We start from the raw sequence: 19,619 nt of genomic DNA on the forward strand, positions 1-19,619 counted from the left end.
AATTCAATCAATTACAAGTAGTATCATGCTAAGGTTTATGTATTGAATAGTGAATTATTGGTGTTGGTGATTGAATTGTGAAGCATGAATTATTTGTGATGGTTTATGGATTGGAAAATTATATTTTGGCATGATTATATGGACTACATATTTATTTATGGCATGATAGAGAGCATGTTTAATTAAACTAATTGTTTAATTATGTTTGGAATATTGAAAAGAAATTTTATTAAGGTTCATATAATTTTTATTGATGCTTTAAGCATGAGAAAGGAGCTATATAAGTGTCTATGTACACAAGGAATAAATTGTATGTTGGTGCCTTTGTGCACTTAAGGTGTTTTAACACCGAGGTATAGGATTGTTGGCGCTTTATGCGTTTAAGGTGTCTTCGACACTGAGGTAGAATTAAAAAGGGTTCAACATTAAATATTATGTGGTCACTAATTATTCAAGAATTAAATTGGTATATTTGTTTGATTGAATAATTATTGTTGATTGACGTATTATGCCTTGAGAGTCATCACCAAGTCTAATAATATGTAAATAACGTAAAGTGAAAGAGATTACGCACCAAAACTCTTGGAACGTATATACCTTGAGTATGAACATATGGGGGGAGTTATGTGACTTTATATTTGATCATAACTTCTAACGGAGTACAGGACGCTGTATATTCCTTTTTTATGTGCTGGAATTCCGCCACCTATGTGTGGCACAGGTTTGTTGCTGGCACGGTTAGCTCCCGTGTCAGTTAACCCCAATTTATTGGGATAGGATTAGTTGGAAACCCGTTCGATGCGTAATCAACGCTAAATGAATTATTTAGTGTCTAGTTAAAGTGTCTTGTTGATTGTTGTGTGTGCTTGTAAACAGGTGCGATGAGGTAAGTGTGTGTGATGATAGGAGAATGCATGTTAGTGTGTTTAATTACGCTTATGTACTCAGCTTTGCTGATTGTGTGTGTTGTTTGTGTTTGGCCATGTCTTTATCTTGGCCCTACGATGATCCATTTTAATGGAGAGTAGTGGGGGCAAGTAGAGATACACTTTTCAGGCATTGAAGCATGTTCTTGACGGGGCATGAGTGAAGAGAGAATCATGCTAGCTTCCATTAGGATATGATGTGTTTTATGCATTGAATATTTTATTATATTACCTTATAGACTAACTCAAAAGTTTGGTTGTTTCGGTTTTGAATAAGGGCCTTAAATGGTTCCAAGTTGTAGTGGATTTTATTTAACTTTGGTTTTGTTGATTTTCAACTTTACTTTCGTGGGTTTGGTTTTTAAATTGTGTTATTTAAACAGTTTTGGTTTTCAAGTCTTCCGCTGTGTATCTTTGATAGTTGCCTTAGCCGTTTTCACGGTAGCGGTAATGTCTTAGATATTCCTAAAACGTATTTTTAAAAAAGTAAAGTGTGTATTCAAAGGAAAGGAATTTCTAGGGTGTTACAAGAGGAGGGAGGAAAAAAGAGGCGGAAGATGGAAAAAATTGGGGTTGTTGGGTTTGAGCTTTAAAAATCCAACTTTTTGATCAGTTTTTCATTTTTTTTTAAATACTGATGGATACAAGCCATCGGTAAAATACCGATGGTGTAAAGCATCGGTATTTATTTATTTTGGTGAAAAAAATAAATTTACTTTTTTTGAAAAAAAAAACATTACCGATGGAAGAAAGCTATCGGAAAATTATTTTTTTTATTGATAGATTTCATTGGCCATCGATATTTCCCATCGGTAAATGAGCTTATTCTAGTAGTGACGTAGCTTGTCATCAAATTCTTTTGGAAAAGAAACACCAAAACTAATGTCACAATCTTTATCGCCATGTCCCATCATACCACACACATAACTATACATAGGTAGTTTTTCATATGCAATTCTGAAAAACACCTTAACTCCTCCATGCATTTTCCACTCCACTCCTTTCTTCAATGGCTTTCGCAGGTCTATCATTACTCTCATGTGTAATGACTTATAAATTAACTCCTTCTCCGTGAGACTTGTCCAATTTTACAAAGGTACCAAGTTTGTTTCCAATATTCTTTGCATTTTCTTCATTGCGTAGCCCTTTAAAGGGTAAATCGTAAAACCTAATCCAGAAAGAGATGAGATGTAATGGGGTTTTCAAAGGCTTGCAATCTCCGTGAATATCATTCAACACCAGAGCATGCGCTCAAAGTGCCATGGCTTGTCATCCAAGACTTTCTCCTTATCCCTCTAATGGTGAAATTGAAAATAGAACACATTTTTTTCAATACAGTTTGCTTCCATTCCATGCTTTAGATTTTATACTCTCTTCATCATCGAAATTAGGACATTCACATTAACATTTCGATCCGTCCAAACTTTCCCTACCATCGCTAGAGACGATTTTGCCTCCTTCCCCTCTTCTTCACCAATAACCCAGTGTATCTCTGTTTCTTCTGCCTCTGTTTCATTGCCAGAGACTTCTCTTTCATTTTTATTCTTTTCATAAGGAAAAATTGCGGAATTGGAAGAAGCCATCAAAGAGAGATGGCGAAACAATCTCGGAAAATCAAGAAAACCTTCGAAACAGAAGAAAAAATAGCACCGCTAGAGTCTCCCTCCAAAGGAAAACCTAGGGAGAAAGATTAAATGTGTTAATTAAGAAAATCATTCCGTACAAGTTAATGGGTGATCACTGATTAGAGATTTCTAGACTAAGAGTTGTGTAGATATCGTCAAATAATTCACGTAGAACTGATTAGAAAAAGTTAAGATTTGTCAAACCCACTTCAATCACCGACTCATCTCATGGATATTACCCCTTGATTGAATTTGGTTATTCTTACCTTCTTACTCTTAATTTTAGATTTGTTAATGAGTCTTCAATCTATTTAATTTTAGATTTATTTTATGTAGCTAGCCACACAGAATTCACGTCACAATTAAATTTATTTTTCATTGCAAAAAAAAAAAAAAAAAAAAAAAAAAAAAAAAAAAAAAAAAATCTCTTTAATCCATCCCAACAATTCCAAAGCAAAAGTGAGAAACCTAAAAATCCTGAAAACACATCAAAACAAGCATGGAACCCATACCAAACCCAGAACAAGAAGCTGCTGCAACAATCTCATCAATGGCGTCCCACCAAAACTCCATCAACACTTTCATGGAGATCACCTCCTCCACTCTCGAAGAAGCCCAATTCTTCCTCGAAAGCCACAACTTCGACGTCGACGCCGCCGTCTCCACCTTCTTCGAGTCCTCCTCCGCCCCTCCTCCCGCCGCCACAACCGCCGCCGACGACGACGCTGGTGCTGCTGATGCTGATTTCATCCCTCCTTCTTCTCCCTCTGCTTCTCTCTCTCCTTCTCCTTCTCGCTCTCGCTCGCATTCTCCTCCCGCCGGAGCTCGATCGCAGTACAGTCTCCGATCTCGGAGAACTGCCGATAACAACGATGATAACAATGCAAGAAGCTCTGATTCCAGGACTCGTCGTCGTGTTGGAGGTGTTCGTACTTTTGCTGATCTCAGTGCTGCTGGTTCTGATAGTGATTCTGATGGTGATCGTCCTGCTCAGTTCTTCACTGGTGGTCAGAAAAGGTACGCCCTAATTGATTTTGGATTGATTAATTTGATTGTTAGGGTTTTAATTTTGTTACTCTATCTGTTTTGAATTCGTAATTCGGGACGAGTTTATAAGGAAAGTGATGTGATTAATTGGGGACGGAGGGAGTATTTAATTTACGACGAAGAATGATGAAAATTGAAGGTCTATCAGTACTTTTTTGATGAATCTTGAATGAATTGGATGAACAGTTACTGCTACCCTTGAATTGCTGATATATTTTTGTTAATTTACTACTGCTTTGCAACTTAATTGTCATGTTTATAAAATTGATGTACACATTTTGATAGTATTTGAGAAATGTTTTGGAGATCCTCAAAAGGTTTGGAAGATCAATAATTCTATTCTGATTTGCCTCTTGTTGATAAGATTTCTGAGTGAGTATAGTCTTCAATTCGAGCCCTGATTTTGTTGTAAGTTAAATTTGGCTTACCTAATGCCAACCTTGAATTTTTGGTTCGTGATTGAATGATTGAATGTAGCTTGCTAACTAGTTGTGTTTAGATATACAACATACATTTGGATATAGGGTTAATCATGGATAGCCAGTTGAATCTTTTTTGCAGAGATTTCTGCCTCTACTCTCTGTTGGGGCATAGATGATCAAAACAGTTACTTTTTTTTTTATTAGAATTTACAAGTTCGTTAGTGGATTATATTCATAATAAGACTAGTTCATGTTTGATGAAAAGGTCATGAAACTTGGTATTTTCCTTTCTGACGCAAGTATACCGTATGGAACAATGTATGCTGTTTTTATTTGAATTTCAGATCTCTTTCATGGGGTTGTGCACTTGTGCTTTTGCCTCTCTTCCCCTCTCATTTACTCACTTGTAGGATGGTGCTTTATGCATGATGCAAGTTTAGAACTTAAATTGATAATGTTTAGACAACGACCACACCTAGTACTCTACTTCTTCTAAAGAAGGTCCCATTCTAGATGGGCAAGGGAGACGATGTATGAAAATTTACCCCTAAGATGCCGAATTGGCTGACCATCCTAATATGTTTTTTTCACGTCTCTAAACGCAGGTAGTTTAATGGACCCTTTTGTTTTGGTCCACTGTAACCCAAAAGTCAAAGAGCATTGATTTGTTGGACTCCGTGACCTTTTTTATGCTTTGGTAAATTCAGATTATCACGGGCTTGTCCTGTTTGATGTGTGTTATACTGTTGTGTAAATGCTGGAAAGAGGTTATGATTCTTTGTTGGAATATAAAGGTTTCAGATTCTTTCACTTATGGTGCAAAATCTTTGTTTCACATAAAATTGTTCATTTTTCTAGTGTTGGAATGAAGTTACTAGCTCATGTAAATTTCGGATTCTTGGTTAAGATATAAATCTGTATGCTTCTCTTGCAGTGGCATGGTCGTGCAAGATCCTTCCAAGGATATTAATGCTGAAGCAATTTTTGAGCAAGCTAGACGTGTGGGAAGTATCGAGGCACCAGTTGATGCTCAACAACCATCTTCAAGCTCAAGAAGCTTTACTGGAACAGCTAGGTTACTCTCAGGAGAGATGCTGTCATCTTCTCCTTCCGAGCAGGCTCCTGAAACTATCACTCATACTATCACCTTATGGCGTAATGGTTTCACAGTTGATGATGGGCCTTGTAGGAGATTTGATGACGTAGAAAATGCTCCATTTTTGCAGGTAACCTCCAAATTTTGTCTGTAATTTACAATGGTCATCGGATGATTTTATTCCTTTTTTGTTTCCTACCTTTTTTTTTTACTATGTATTTGACGGATGAAGAGCTGTGATATTTTTTCTTGGCATACATCATCAATATATTCTATTTGATGAGTGTGAGGCAGTTTCTATAGGTCAATAGGGTTCCAGTGTTGTTTTAAAAAAAACTTTAAAAAAAAAAATGATCCCAGCAATTAATATGTAAGAGGCTAACAGACTACAATAGGTTAGTGGAAAATATGTATGTTTATGCCGAAACCTTTGAAAACACCATTTAGGGGAAGGTCCTAAATATATTGTGTTATAAAAAGAAGGTTTAATGTTATCTAAATGTGTAAACATGTACTACCTTTGTCTGAGTTTTGTTGTCACGTCTTATGTCTATATATATAACTTGCAATAATTGGACTTTCAAGTTTGCCGATGCTTAACTTCAATCATAAATATCTTTAATTATGATTAAGTAAAACTTATGTAATCTTGATATTATGATAATATACATTGAGATGAGTCTAACAAGATCCCGAATTCCCGGCTATACTTTTAACTTACATGTCAATCCCTAAAGATGGTCAAACACTAATACAGAGTATGCGAATAATGGCAAGTGTTAAATTGTTGCGAGTTAAATGGAATGGAGGATGTATATGGAAGGCGTAGTCTTTCACTAGACTTTACTACATGACACTCGACAGTCAGACACTTGGTGATGATTTGGCATAAGTTTGATTTGTAATATATGCTTTTCATAAATTATATGTGAAAGCGAACTTAACAATTATGGAATCTAAGACCCTCATTTTGAGTAGTTGCATATGTTGTGCTTCAATCGTCAAGACAATGGATCTCCCGTCAGGATTTTTTATTTTTTTATTTTTTTTAATTACATATTAAATTTAAACAAGTGCGCTGTAATTATAAGATGAAAAGGACAAAATACACTCAATTGTTACACCCACAACAGATTTAATGCCACAATTTCTTCTTATAAGTTGTCGACTTGTTGGTTGGGACTAAAATTTGTCTTTAGAACCTGGAAAACCATTATTAACTTATAAAAGATTTATACACTTCTCTCCTTCACATGCTAACAGCTTGGTATTGGGAAGATGATGTTTCCAGTATTTAAGTATGATAGTTTTATTTTTATTTAATTCAGTTGATAGTTTTTTGTGAGTGATTTTGCTGTAAGTATCTTGAAGTTGATAATTTGGCATTGTGTATGCTTGCTTATGTAAAAAATTATCTTGTGCAGAGCATTACAAATTCTGAGTGCCCGAAAGAACTAGAGCCAGCAGACAGGAAGACTGCAGTCCATTGTAATCTTGTGAGGAGGAATGAGAACTGCCCTGTATGTTTTTTCGTTCACTTGCATTATTCTTTTGGCCATGTTGATTTTGTGTTGTAAAGTTCAATAACTTATACTTCATGCAGGAACCACAAAAACGAAAAGTTCCATTCCAGGGCGTTGGAAGAACGTTGGGTACTAGCCACTCGACCCCTTCTGACTCTTCTGCTGCTGTAACTGCTCGCAGCTCTGCTCCAGCCCCTGTGATGGGCCTAGTCGTGGATGATAAACTACCATCAACCTCTATCCAGCTTAGGTTAGCTGATGGGACTCGTATGGTCTCACGTTTCAATTATCATCACACTATAAGAGATATCCATGCCTTCATTGATGCATCAAGGCCAGCTAGAACAGGAGTTTATACGCTGCAGATGATGGGATTTCCTCCCAGGCAACTAACTGATCTTGAGCAGACTATAGAGCAGGCTGGTCTTGCCAACTCTGTTGTCATCCAGAAATTCTAGCCGAACTTTGTTGCCTTGGCTTCTTTGTCTGCTGCTACATTGGCTAAGAGGCCAGAAGTCTACTCGTTTAGCAAAGATTAACAAATGATTGCTAGAAAGTTTAGTGGCTGTAAATTTCATGGAGCACATTGCATCATAGTTTTCATCATAGTGTTTCAACATAACTGGTTGCAATTTTTTTTACAGCATATCATTTCTGAATTGCTATTTGATGGAGCACATGGCATGGTTGTGTTAGATCCTTCCAAGGATAACCAGAGTCGCCAGCCCGCCACTTCTGCCTCCTTTCCACCCACCACCCCCATCAGATTGAATTCTCATGTCTATTCTCCACAGCCTCCAAGAGCACCACTTTCTAGTCGCCACCTACACGGCCCTACCAAAACCTCTCCTCCCTATACCCATTTACCACCACCACCCTCAACCACACACGGACATTTTTTTACTGTATAATCACCAAATCCACATCTCTGCCATTTGGTATTTTCTTTGGTTGTTGCGTAGGTGTGTAGATCATGTAAGGTCAGCGGTGCCAATTGTGATGGGGGTTGAATCGTTGAGGTGTGGTGTTGGTTTGGCGGGGTGTTTCATGTTTGTATGGTGGATTGGAGAGGGGAGAAGAAGAGGGATATAAGGGTTTGAATGTTTGAACACTATGTAAGGTCTTGTAAGTTGAAATGCAGGAACGTTGAGGTGTCAAAGAAGCATTTACTGGATACTTGGGGAAGTTTTTGGGGTTATAATTGATTAGTATTAACCTTCTTCCATTCTATCAATTGTCCACTGAAATAATTCCTCCTATCGTAATTCCTTCTACTAGTATCATAATTATTCAGCTTATATTAATTACTGTACTCACCTTCGTTCTAGTTTACTTGTCAGAAATTTCATTTTATGCTATCCAAATTTTTGTCATGTTGTATTAGCATCGTTAACTTAAAGTTTGGCAAAATTTTCATTTTATGCTATCCAAATTGTTGTCAACTAAAATAAACTCATTAGAGTTTTTCTTAATTACTTTGTAAAAAACATTATATTTTGGACGCAATTAGAGTTTACGTATACAAACATTAATTGTCTTTTAGTCACCAAACATTATGCGTTCTTATTTTTTTGCTTATTGACAAAGGATTACCAATACAATGCTTCCCTTGCAGTGGTGGTTGTGCAAGATCAAAACATTTTTGAGTAAGATGATATGCTAAAGTAATAACCCTAACTCTTTATTTCTAATGTTTAACCTAGTCTTTAATTTATTATCCTATTAAAAAAATAAATAAATAAGTTAAACCCATAGCGATAATTTGTATAAACATTCGCCCAAATTCAAAAATCCCAATTACCAATATATAACTTAGCCGGTGACTGGTCCAAAAATAATTTGATCCAAAAATTATGTTATACTGTGATTGCACAGTTGACAACTATTAGCCTATTAGGGCTTAATCGCTACTCTGTATGCCAACATTTACAACCTACCATAGGAGTTCAAGAAAGTCACCAGAATTAACCAACTTCAGTATCAATTAGAACATGGGCATATGGAAGCAAGAACAGATATTCTTCAATAACATTTTTCCATTTATTTAACCAAGAGTACCGCAAAACTCTAACAATGTCCTACCAAAATTTTCAACTAGATATCAACATTACTACATCTATTAGCCGCAAATGCACAAATCAATTACAAAGGCTCAAGGGACATCAGAAAGAACTACACTAAAAAAAATCCACTTCGCCTACTATAACAACAGGGGGATCAATTTCAATACGAGATGCCTTCCCCTGTGCCACCAACTGAGGTAAAGCATTTGCTTCTTTGGCCGCAATTCCTGGTGCTGTCCACAACGTAACATGAGGCCATTCGTTCTTGGATTCAATCTTTTCATCATCCACTGAGCCAATGCGTGCCTCCAAGGCAGCCATATTATCAGACATCAGCAAAGCGGTCAACTCGACGTCTACTTTTCGGTTAAGAAATTGACCAAAGTTAGCCACTGCTATGACACCATGACTTCTCTTATGAGCAAGAGTAACATGAGCCTTCCGGAGGTTGACTTCCAAATTCTTGTCACTAAAAAAAGGTTCAACCTTGGAGTCGTAATCAGCAATCTGCAGATGAGGCAAAACAAACTGCAAATATCAATATACAAGATAAAGCCAGAAATGAGCCTCCAAATATCGAGTACTAAATATTAGGGTCATACATGATAACTACAAATTCAGAAAAATACAAGTTAGCCCCTCCAGTTTAGGTAGGTTAAATAAGGACACTCCCCTACCTTTGAATTACCGCTAACCGCTTTTGGTACCAAAATTATGGAGGGTCAACAGATTTGGGTTATAAAGTCGCTGGTTTTATGAATATATGGTCGAGGACATGAAAATATTATCATAAAACTTTAACAATCATTGAACTGTATCCATTGTAAGATGGGAACATGTCACTGGCATCTTCAAAAAATATTAGATTCACAAAATTAAATGCAGAAAACAGGATCAACTATACCGAAGAAAGGAGGTTGACAGATTCGTGAGACACGACTAACAGTATGAGCACCAAGTATCAAATCTTAGAAATGTTGTCATAGGTAATACTAGAGTAAATACCAGCGTGGGTTCTGAAATAAACTCCACATCAAATAACTACCTATAAAGCTTAAAAAGGAATAAAGGGAGGAAACAAAAAGGCGTAGTCCCATGACATCTTTCTTTTTGGATTTAAGTTCCTCAATACTGATTCAAGGACTTCAAAGAAAAGGCAAATATGTTTGAAACGACTGTAACAAGCCTAACTAGTCAATAGATAGCAAATGTAACAATTGAAGTTAAGACTAATATGCAATGCAAGCATCAGATCCATTATAAATATTGAATGATTTGTAAACACTTACATAACTAAGAAGATGGCCTATTTCAGTAACAGGCAAACTGACACCAGCATAGACAATTGCTCCAAGCCTTCTCTTTTCAGAACTAGGAGTTATATAATCACCTTTTGCAATTGTTTTTAATTGCTCCAACACACTGTTCACAGCACTCTCGAATGGAACCTGTAAAATACAAATACAATCCTCAGCCAATTTTGGAATTAGTACATGCAAATAATAGTGACCTTAAACATTAATCTTCAACTGCAATTCAGCACTTAATGTTTCAGAATATTCTGCTGTTATTTGAAAGAAAAAAAAAATCATAATCAAATGACATAATAATTTATTCCAGACCTAAAGTCTATATATCGTGAATGTTTCCGTTCATAGGATTTGCGAAAAAAAGAGGCAATGTTAGCCTTTACTAGAGAGTGAGGGACTACTAGAAGATATTATACAGTGAATTGTTAATCTTAGAGTTAGTAACCTTTGTAATCATCAAAACACACTCACTCGAACCCCTCCACGCACCCACTGCATGGTCCAAACCCTGAACCAAACCCCACCGCACCCCATCTTTGAAACGGCAAAACCCCACCCCTTCATCCCAACTTCCCACCATGAAACCTCACCGTACCCCCTCATCCCCCCCCCCCCCCAACAACACACACACAGATATAATTTTGTTTGTTAACAATTTCAGTAACCACTATATTTTGACTAAAACATTCTCTAACAGCACCCTACAGGTTATTATAATATATTATAACTATTCCCTCAGTTCCTCTCAATTACAACTGTTAGAATAGTTGTTTAAACAGCATGTAATGCAATAATCTATGTCCTTCAACAGGTGATATCAAAATTCAATGGCCTAATTTATCAATCAATACTTCAGTAAAAAGCAATGTAAACCCAGAGAGAAGCCTGGAATGATAAAAACTCAAGATGATGTTAATAAAAATTCCAATTTCTTAAAAAAAATAGCAACCAAAAATAAAAGAAAAGGTTAACCTGAATAGAGTTGAGGTATTCAGAATTGCACAATAAAGTCTCTCGCATATGCCTTTCCCAATTTGCCCAATCTTTTGCATAGGAGCCTTTAGTCGAGTCCATTCTGCATTTTAATAACAGCTCAAAATCTAAGACATCTCAAACAAAAGGGAAAAACTATATAGAGCTTTATGAGTTCAGGAGATCAATTCATCGCTTTTCTTTCATTTATTTTTTCATAAACGAATTCTGTAGCAAAAAGTTCAATTTCCGTTATTCAATGACATAAATCATTTAATTCCTTACTAATGTGTAAAGAAACCGTCAATGAACTGAAATTTCATTTAGATATGGTCACAAAAATCCTATTAACCGATAAGAATTTGTACTTGAAAAATCATAATTCTAATAAGACACATGGTAAGCCATGGTCTGATTTGAATACTGCGAGCACAAAACAATATAACATATCGCATCAAACACAAACCTTCCATGTCGCTTTGTATGTAGCTTGTATAGGTTGATCCCTTCCTCCAGCACGGATTTCACAGGATCAGGTAGAGAAGCCCTAAGTAATAAAAAATTCACAAATAGTCATATAATGTGCCCCTAAAAAATTTCATACCATAAAACAAATCAACAGATAACACCAGCTTCATGAATGATATACCATTCAAAATTCATATTGGTTTGTGTTAAAAGGAGCATTTGTTGATAGCCTTATTTATTTTGAGTTGTGAGAGGCTAGGAAGCCAACAAGATTCGAACTAAGTTCACCTTTGATATGGGGATTTGCATAGGAATTTGAATAGGCCTCAAGAAAGGTTGTTTCATGCCTGAAAACGCCGTGACATGGGTATGCAGTGGAAGACCAGTAAATCTTTTAGAATATCCTTTGCACAAAAAAATCTTTGCTTGAACTTTCTTCATACTTTTATAGTCAGCGTATTTCTTTTCTAAAGTTTTTTAATTTGTAAATTCAATCATTTATAGAAGCTTTTGGTTCATGAATATTAAAAAGGAAAATGAGTCAACCCTTTTGATTAACTAAGAGTTAAAGAGTAAGTTTATATTTTCAAATTAAGCTGTTAATGTGAGGGGGTAACTGGTTGTATAGGTTAATAAACACGTGTCATAATAACATTGGTTACTTTTAAAAATTTTGCAACGAATGCACCGAGGCCTGCAGTAGTGTTCACTTATGCAAGGAGGAAGCAGGGCAAGGGCACCAAATTCAATTGATAGGTGAGGGGCTGAGGTGTCAAGTTCTGTTAGAAAAGTTTGTTATGGGGAATCTTTTCTGTTAGTGGGATGTGAGGGAAAACTAGTCGTATTTAAGTGGCCTCTGCTGTAATAATCATCAAAAAGAATATTATTAAGCATTTGCGTAGTGAGAGAGCTCCTTTCCTCTGGAACAAAAGGGGTATTGAGTGATTACGTTGATCAATTCAATACAAATTATCCTCAACCTTACTCTAATTGCTGTCATTACAGAAATCCTTTCCTGAGTTCATCCAATTTATAAAACAATTCAATACAAATTATCCTGAACCTTACTCTAGTTTGCTTCTTTAGTAAAGTTTTAGGTCAAACGCCACAAGTACCCTTATCCCACTTAAATTTATAAAACAATTTTTAAAACTTCAAACAACCCCTTAACAATTAATTACTCCCATTTAATTTACACAGTTAAGGTGTACCTTGAAGCAGAGCAGTAAAATTAGAATGATGCACATTGGGCACTTAAATACTTGTCCAATCTCATCTATTTACCCAATTCATTGGTTTATGAGCATATAAACATTGAAACTATTGTGTAACGGAGGTAGTACAATTGATAGGAACATTTTCCTCTCATCTTTAAACACATACATAGAGAATATCCAAGTAAAATGAGCTTTAAGTTAGGCAATCTAGGACAGTCTATTCCTAAATGCAGGAGTCCAGAGATGTTCTATGACTAAAAATTCCCTGAGCTCCCTAAGCCCAGTGAAGGCGAACACCCAGATGTCATTGTTGGTCTTATCCTAAATAGACAGCATCATTTGCTAGTGGCTTATATGGTGAGGTAGAGAAGAAGACAGTGGCGTATGCCCATTTACAAGTCAGACTTAAAAAGGCCTCTGCATATGTTAAAGAAGAACCAGAGCACAAAAGAACATCTAGAACTCTCTTTTTGCAAACATAGAGATTTCTGAGTTAGGAAAGAAAAAATAGTAATAAACAAAGATTTTCCATTTTAGGAAGACACAAACCTTTCAGCTTTGAGCAAAGGCATCTTCACAACAGAACCAAAGCGTTCAATTAATTCAGCTTCAAACTCTTTATGGCTCTAGGGAGAAAAGATCAAAATAGTAAAATAATTAGGACATTCTCAAAGTAGCTACACTGGAATCAAATAATTTAGTAACTCCATGCCAATCAGATTCTCCTACTTTGCTGCATATTGGTATTTGGGGAAGGTGGATGGAAGAAGATCATAGTTACAGTGACAAATGTTTAAACAAATAGGTAATGTGAATTTTGGATAGTCCAATTGACACATGTAAATGCATGAACTTGAAGATCATTTCAAGATAGGTGACACTATCATACCTTGCCCTCATATAAGTTATAAAACATAAGCAATACATAACCGGCATTAGGAGATGCCTTGTCAAGGTTTCCCTGCCCCACATAGAAAACAAGAAATAATCTTTAGTATGAGTTAATTTGATAAATAACCTCATCCAAACAAGATTGAAAAAAAGCAGTACCGGATGATTTACTCGTTGAAGCACGCGTAGCATAAAAACAGATAATGCATCCAAACAAAAAGGATTTGAATCAGTGCCTGCACAACAGGAAACCCACCGTTAAGTTACATCAATCCAGGAAAATGGTAAACAGAGAAACTTTACTGTAGTATGTCATAAACTAATGTAATAGAATGGGTCAACGGGGTCAAGAAGCCAAGTCAGCCACCACTTTTGGTGTATTCAAGGCGCGCAAAACAGGGGCAGCAAGGGTCCAAGGTGGTCAGAGACAATGAGCATCAGGACAAAGCTAATTAAGAGAGTTCAAGGAAAGAAAGCAAGCTGCTTCAACAATGTCATTTGATGGTTTTTCCATTCTTAGCTTAGTAATCACATGTATCCCTTAAGCTTGAGTATATGTAAGGTAGTAAGTCCATTTAGAAAAGTATCCAGAAATTTGAGAGAAAACATTAGAGAGTTGTAGCCTAAAGCTACTATGAGATTCATAACCTCAAGTTATGTTTATCCTTTGAAATTCAACCTTCAATCAATCAAGTACTCAAGCATTCAACCTTTAATTACATTCTCTTGTTCGAAATACATTGGCCGAAATTAATAAATAACAACTTGGTATCAGAGCGGTGGTCCTGCGCCCGCCGATACCGTAAACCACCACCCCGTACTAGTTTTTTTTTTTTTAAAAAAAAGAGAACAACTCAACCATGGAGGACAACACCCCGCAACGGTTGTCAGCCATAGAAGAAACATTCGCCACTCTTTCAACGCAGATGTCAATTCTCCAAGAAAAATTGCAACCTCAAGATGACAACCTTACTCGCCCCGTGTCGGCAGCTATTAAGGCAGCCATGGAAGAAGAGCGGAAAGAAATAGAGAAGGAGCGGAAAAAGACAGAGGAGGTGATGACTGCCACCGTCGAACGGCTAGAGGACCGCCTTGACCGCTTCCGGGTCACGGTGGACACATAAGCCGCGATCGACCGCGCAAAAATCCTGAAGCTGTAGGAACAAATGGAGAAGGAGAAACAGCACCAACAACAACCAGCCCTCCAAGTCTCCAACCATTAGGATCGCCCGTAGTAGGGGAGAACAGGCCAGCGGCGACTGGAGAAGCGCGGACGAGGACGGCGATGGAGGCGGTGGTGGCCATGGCTATTGGAAACACCGGAAATTGGAAATGCCTCTCTTCGACGGGACAGATCCAAATAGTTGGACGGCAAGAGCCGAGATGTACTACGAATTTTACAAGTTGACGGAGAGAGAGAAGATGGAGGCAGCGGTGGTCGCGATGGATGGAGCCGCCCTAAAGTGGTTTCAGTGGGAGCAGAAGCGGCGACCGTTTTATGGGTGGCCGGACCTTAAACAAAGGGCTTTGAACGAGTTTCGCCCCTCACACTCGGGAACCCTCCATGAACAATGGTTGGCGATTACGCAAGAGGGGTCGGGATCAGTGGCGGAGTATCGCCGGAAATTCATTGAGATGGCGGCGCCACTAGAGGACGTGCCGGAAAGCCTCATGCTTGGCAGTTGAACAAAGAAATCAAAACCGAGTCTAGGCTCCTTAACCCTCTCAACCTTGAAAAGGCCATGGAAATGGCTGGAAGAATTGAAGAAAAGAAACGTGTGCAACAGGGCAAGAAACCCATTAGTAATTGGAAAGGGGGCTTTGTTGTTGGGCCATCCAATTCCAGCCCAAATCAAACCCAACCCAATTGTGAGCAAGGGAGGCTTGATAGCTTCCTATGGGCTACCCAGCAGCAGCAGTGGGCCGCCCAAGACATGGGCTCCGTGAATGTGGGTCGGGCCAACCGCGGCCCAAGTCAAGATTCTACCGGAGGAACGAGGCGTTTAACCGAGTTTGAATTGGCGGAAAGGAGGGCGAAAGGGTTGTGCTTTAGGTGTGATGAGAGGTGGGTGTGGGTCATTGATGCAAAAGGAAAGAGCTTAGTGTGTTAATAGTGACGGAAGGGGAAGTTGAGATGGAGGAAGAAGGGCCGGAGTTGGAGAGTGACACCCCCTAGAGGAAACCGGAACGATGTCATTATGTTTGGTGATCGGGATACACAACCCAAGGACAATGAAGATGAGAGGAGTAGTCAAGGGGCAAGAGATAGTAGTAATGATTGACCAGGGGCCACTCATAATTTCTTAGTGATATCGGCGGTGGAGCAAGCGGCTATTCTCGTAACTCAAGGTAGGGAATTTGTCGTATCCTTGGGAAATGGGGACACCATTCGGGGTAGCGGAGTTTGTAGGGGAGTCAAGGTGGAGCTACTTGGTGGACTTACCATAACCGAAGACTTTTTTCCACTCACACTAGGTAGTGCCGAGGTGATCTTGGGGGTTCAATGGCTTGAGAAGTTAGGGGCCATGGTTACTAATTGGCGAACCCATGTCATGAAGTTCACCGTGGGTGGAGTTCCGGTCACCCTCACCAGATCCGACCCTCGAAAAGTCACAAATTTCACTCAAAGCTATGGTGAGGGTGTTAAAGAAGGAGAAAAAAGGCGGTTTAGTGTAACAAATTGGAGGGAGGAGAATTGGGCCCAAGCCCAAACGGCCCACCTTCATTCTAAGTGGAGGTTTTGGACCAATTTCAAGGGGTCTTTCAAATGCCAAATGGGCTACCCCCAAATAGAGGCCATGAGCACTCTAATGTGTTAAGGGATAGGACTGACCCAATTAGTGTTAGGCCTTATAGATACCCCCAAATTCAAAAAGATGAAATTGAGAGGCTCGTGCAGGAATTGCTCGAGTCCGGCATCATCAAACCATCATCAAGCCCGTTCTCAAGTCTGGTTTTGCTCGTTAAGAAGAAAGACGGATGTTGGCGATTTTGTGTAGATTACCGAGCACTCAACAAGGAAACCGTTCCCGATAAATATCCGATTTCGGTTATCGATAAACTACAAAGGTTGGTGGTGAGTACCAACGTTGGTTGAGAAAGTTGGTGGGGTTCGATTTTATCATACACTATAAACCCAGCGTCGCGAATAAGGTGGCCGACCCACTTTCTCGCAAGGACGAAGCTCTGTTGATGCAACCAGTGAGAAAGATCGAAAGAAAGAAAGAAGAAGAAGTGTTGGGAGTTTAGGGCCCTAATCCACTCTTGCTTTGTGGACTGGGCTGAATTAGAAAAAGAATTGGAGGAAGACAAAGGTTTGGGCCAGATTGTATTGGGCTTATAAGAAGGGAAAGAGGGTCCAAAAGGCTTTCACATAGAGGGGTCTAGGCTATTTTATAAGAACAAAATTGTCCTGCCTGCTTCTTCTAAGTACATCCCTTTACTTTTGAAGAAGTATCATAGCACCACTACGGGAGGCCACGACGGCGAGATAAAATCCTATCTCTGACTCACCGCTGACTGGTTTTGGGCCGACATGCTAAAGGACGTCGGAAAGTTCGTTCGGGAATGTGATATGTGCCAAAGGAACAAAACCATCACTCAAAGTCCACTCGGGTTGCTACAACCTCTTCCAATTCCCGAGGCCGTGTGGGAGTATATCTCCATAAATTTTGTGGAAGGTTTAGCCCTATCATGAGGAATAGACTCCGTGTTAGTGGTGGTGGATCGGCTCTCGAAATATGCCCATTTTATTGGGTTAAAGCACCCGTTCAACGCCCTCAAGGTGGCGGACGCGTTTGGGAGGGAGGTAGTCCGCCTCCATGGGTTCCCGGCATCAATTATTTCTGATCGTGATCGAGTTTTCATGAGTATCTTTTGGAGGGAGCTTTTTCGATTACAAGGGACACACCTCTGGCGAAGCACGACCTACCATTCCCAAACTGACGGGCAGACTGAGATTGTAAACAAAAGCCTCGAGACCTACCTGAGGTGTTTCATCGTCGAACAACCACGAAGTCGGGCCCGTTGGTTACCTTTGGCGGAGTACTCCTACAACACTTCGCCACATACCTCGACCAAGATGACACCGTTTAAGGTGGTGTATGGCCGGGATCCGCCGAAGTTGTGGCGTTTGGGAACGGGTCAAACCATGGTCAACAGCAAGAGAGAGATGGGATTTTAGACGAGCTACGGATGAATCTAAACCGAGCCCAACAAGTGATGAAAGTCAACACGGATAAACAGAGAAGGGACGACAAATTTGAAATTGGGGAAAAGGTGTTTCTCAAGCTCCAGCCGTATAGACAAAGGTCCCTTGCTAGAAGACCGTTCGAGAAATTGGCCGCGAGATTTTACGGGCCCTTCGAAGTGCTGGAGCAAATTGTAGAGTTGCATACAAATTGAAATTGCCAAGTGATTGCAAAATACACCCTGTATTTTACATCTCTCAACTAAAGAGAGCGCTTGGCAACCTCCCAAGTCAGCCAACTATACCGAAACAGCTATCTCCCGACTTGGAATTGGTGGTCGGACCGGCAGAGCTCCTCAATGTGCGCATGGTAAAGAAGGATTCGGTGTTCGTGCTCGAAGTATTGCTCACTTGGAATGGGTTGTCCGATTATGAAGCCACATGGGAAGAGTTCGAGACTGTCAATTTACGTTTTCCCTCCTTCCACCTTGAGGACAAGGTGAAGCTCAAAGGGGGGAGTGATGTAATGGAATGGGTCAACGGGGTCAGAAGCCAAGTCAGCCACCACTTTAGGTGTACTCAAGGCGTGCAAAACAGAGATAGCAAGGGTCCAAGGTGGTCAGAGACAATGAGCATCAGGACAAAGCTAATTAAGAGAGTTCAAGGAAAGAAAGCAAGCTACTTCAACAATGTCATTTGATGGTTTTTCCATTCTTAGCTTAGTAATCACATGTATCCCTTAAGCTTGAGTATATGTAAGGTAGTAAGTCCATTTAGAAAAGTATCCACAAATTTGAGAGTAAACATTAGAGAGTTGTAGCCTAAAGCCACTATGAGATTCATAACCTCAAGTTATGTTTATCCTTTGTAATTCAACCTTCAATCAATCAAGTACTCAAGCATTCAACCTTTAATTACATTCTCTTGTTCGAAATACATTGGCCGAATTGATACATAACAACTAATGCTATAAATAAAAGTATAAAACATATAATATAGTAAAGGAAGAAGACTTATGAAAGTACAGGACAACAGCAAACATGAGGGCACAAAAAGAGTTATAACTCACACTTCATAAATGTACACTTGTAAAAGAGCTTCTGAAGGAATGATACATCCACTCAGCATACCAAGCCATGGTTCTCACAACTTGAGACAACTCTTAATGAACACTTAAAGCAGAGTCGGTTTAAATTTCAAAGAGAAAGTGGTGAAAGCAATATAGCTCTCCGAATTGTGGCTTTGTGAGAGCACGCACCAGAGACTATGCATTCACATAAAAATTTAAGAAGACAACTGTGGAGTGTAATGGACGTTTTCTTTTCAGCGTTATGAATCACAAAGTTTATGTTGAATAGCTAATAGTCGTATTCTACTTAAGCATTGTGCTTCAGGAATCATAAGTTGGTGTTTTGTATCTATTGTTTCGAATTTTCACAGAAGTGGCTGATGTCAAATTCTCAGATCAAAATAGGTTTATAAATAGTCGTGTCTATACAACACGCAACAATTGTATCAGAGAGGGTGAAACATATATGTTGTGCAGGTTCACTCAGATCACAAGCAATGGATATGAAACCTATGTTGGACTTGAATTGTACTGGGGATCAAAACTAATTAACAAGGTTGGATAAGGATTCTGCAAGATTGACTGAAGTCCAATACAGCCAAACATATTATTTGGCAGAGACCTAGCATCATTATTCCACATTCATATTTCAAAATCTTGTTTTCTCCTTCTCGTGCTCTCATTATAATTCTTTAAGGTTACAGTAGACAGATTACAAAGAGATGAAGTCAAAGATACCTTCAGAATCAGGTACAACTGGAATGGCAGATGCCCTGCTTTTTCGGCACATTTCCTCAATCT

The 19,619-nt window shown here is 38.8% G+C and overlaps 2 protein-coding genes across 2 annotated transcripts in view; one reads left to right on the forward strand and one right to left on the reverse strand.

Annotated features, from left to right (window-relative positions):
• Positions 1–2,987: 2,987 nt before the first annotated feature.
• Positions 2,988–7,290, forward strand: LOC145559570 (plant UBX domain-containing protein 4-like). Its single transcript, XM_081620979.1, has 4 exons — positions 2,988–3,568; positions 4,955–5,246; positions 6,541–6,636; positions 6,720–7,290. The coding sequence occupies exons 1-4, from the start codon at positions 3,051–3,053 to the stop codon at positions 7,095–7,097; spliced, it is 1,284 nt and encodes a 427-aa protein (XP_081477105.1). The 5' UTR covers positions 2,988–3,050; the 3' UTR covers positions 7,098–7,290.
• Positions 7,291–8,603: 1,313 nt separating this feature from the next.
• LOC145558401 (tRNA ligase 1-like) overlaps positions 8,604–19,619 on the reverse strand; it is a 30,102-nt gene continuing 19,086 nt past the window's right edge. Inside the window, exons 21-28 of the mRNA XM_081619630.1 lie at positions 19,557–19,617; positions 13,720–13,796; positions 13,559–13,630; positions 13,219–13,295; positions 11,451–11,531; positions 10,985–11,087; positions 9,992–10,150; positions 8,604–9,209 (exon numbers count right to left, since the gene is read on the reverse strand). Of these exons, the coding sequence (XP_081475756.1) occupies positions 8,817–9,209; positions 9,992–10,150; positions 10,985–11,087; positions 11,451–11,531; positions 13,219–13,295; positions 13,559–13,630; positions 13,720–13,796; positions 19,557–19,617 (1,023 nt within the window). The 3' untranslated portion in view covers positions 8,604–8,816. The remainder of the gene's footprint in view (positions 9,210–9,991; positions 10,151–10,984; positions 11,088–11,450; positions 11,532–13,218; positions 13,296–13,558; positions 13,631–13,719; positions 13,797–19,556; positions 19,618–19,619) is intronic.

This window comes from Chenopodium album, chromosome 9 (assembly GCF_948465745.1).
Source record: "Chenopodium album chromosome 9, dcCheAlbu1.1, whole genome shotgun sequence".
Lineage (NCBI taxonomy): Eukaryota > Viridiplantae > Streptophyta > Magnoliopsida > Caryophyllales > Amaranthaceae > Chenopodium > Chenopodium album.

What these genes read in the sequence shown, in the direction of transcription:
- LOC145559570 (XM_081620979.1), top strand. Translation starts at nt 3,051, where the DNA reads ATGGAACCCATACCAAACCCAGAACAAGAAGCTGCTGCAACAATCTCA. An exon ending in TTCACTGGTGGTCAGAAAAG is followed by an intron (nt 3,569 to 4,954) that starts GTACGCCCTAAT and finishes CTTCTCTTGCAG; the next exon opens with TGGCATGGTCGTGCAAGATC. An exon ending in AAAATGCTCCATTTTTGCAG is followed by an intron (nt 5,247 to 6,540) that starts GTAACCTCCAAA and finishes TATCTTGTGCAG; the next exon opens with AGCATTACAAATTCTGAGTG.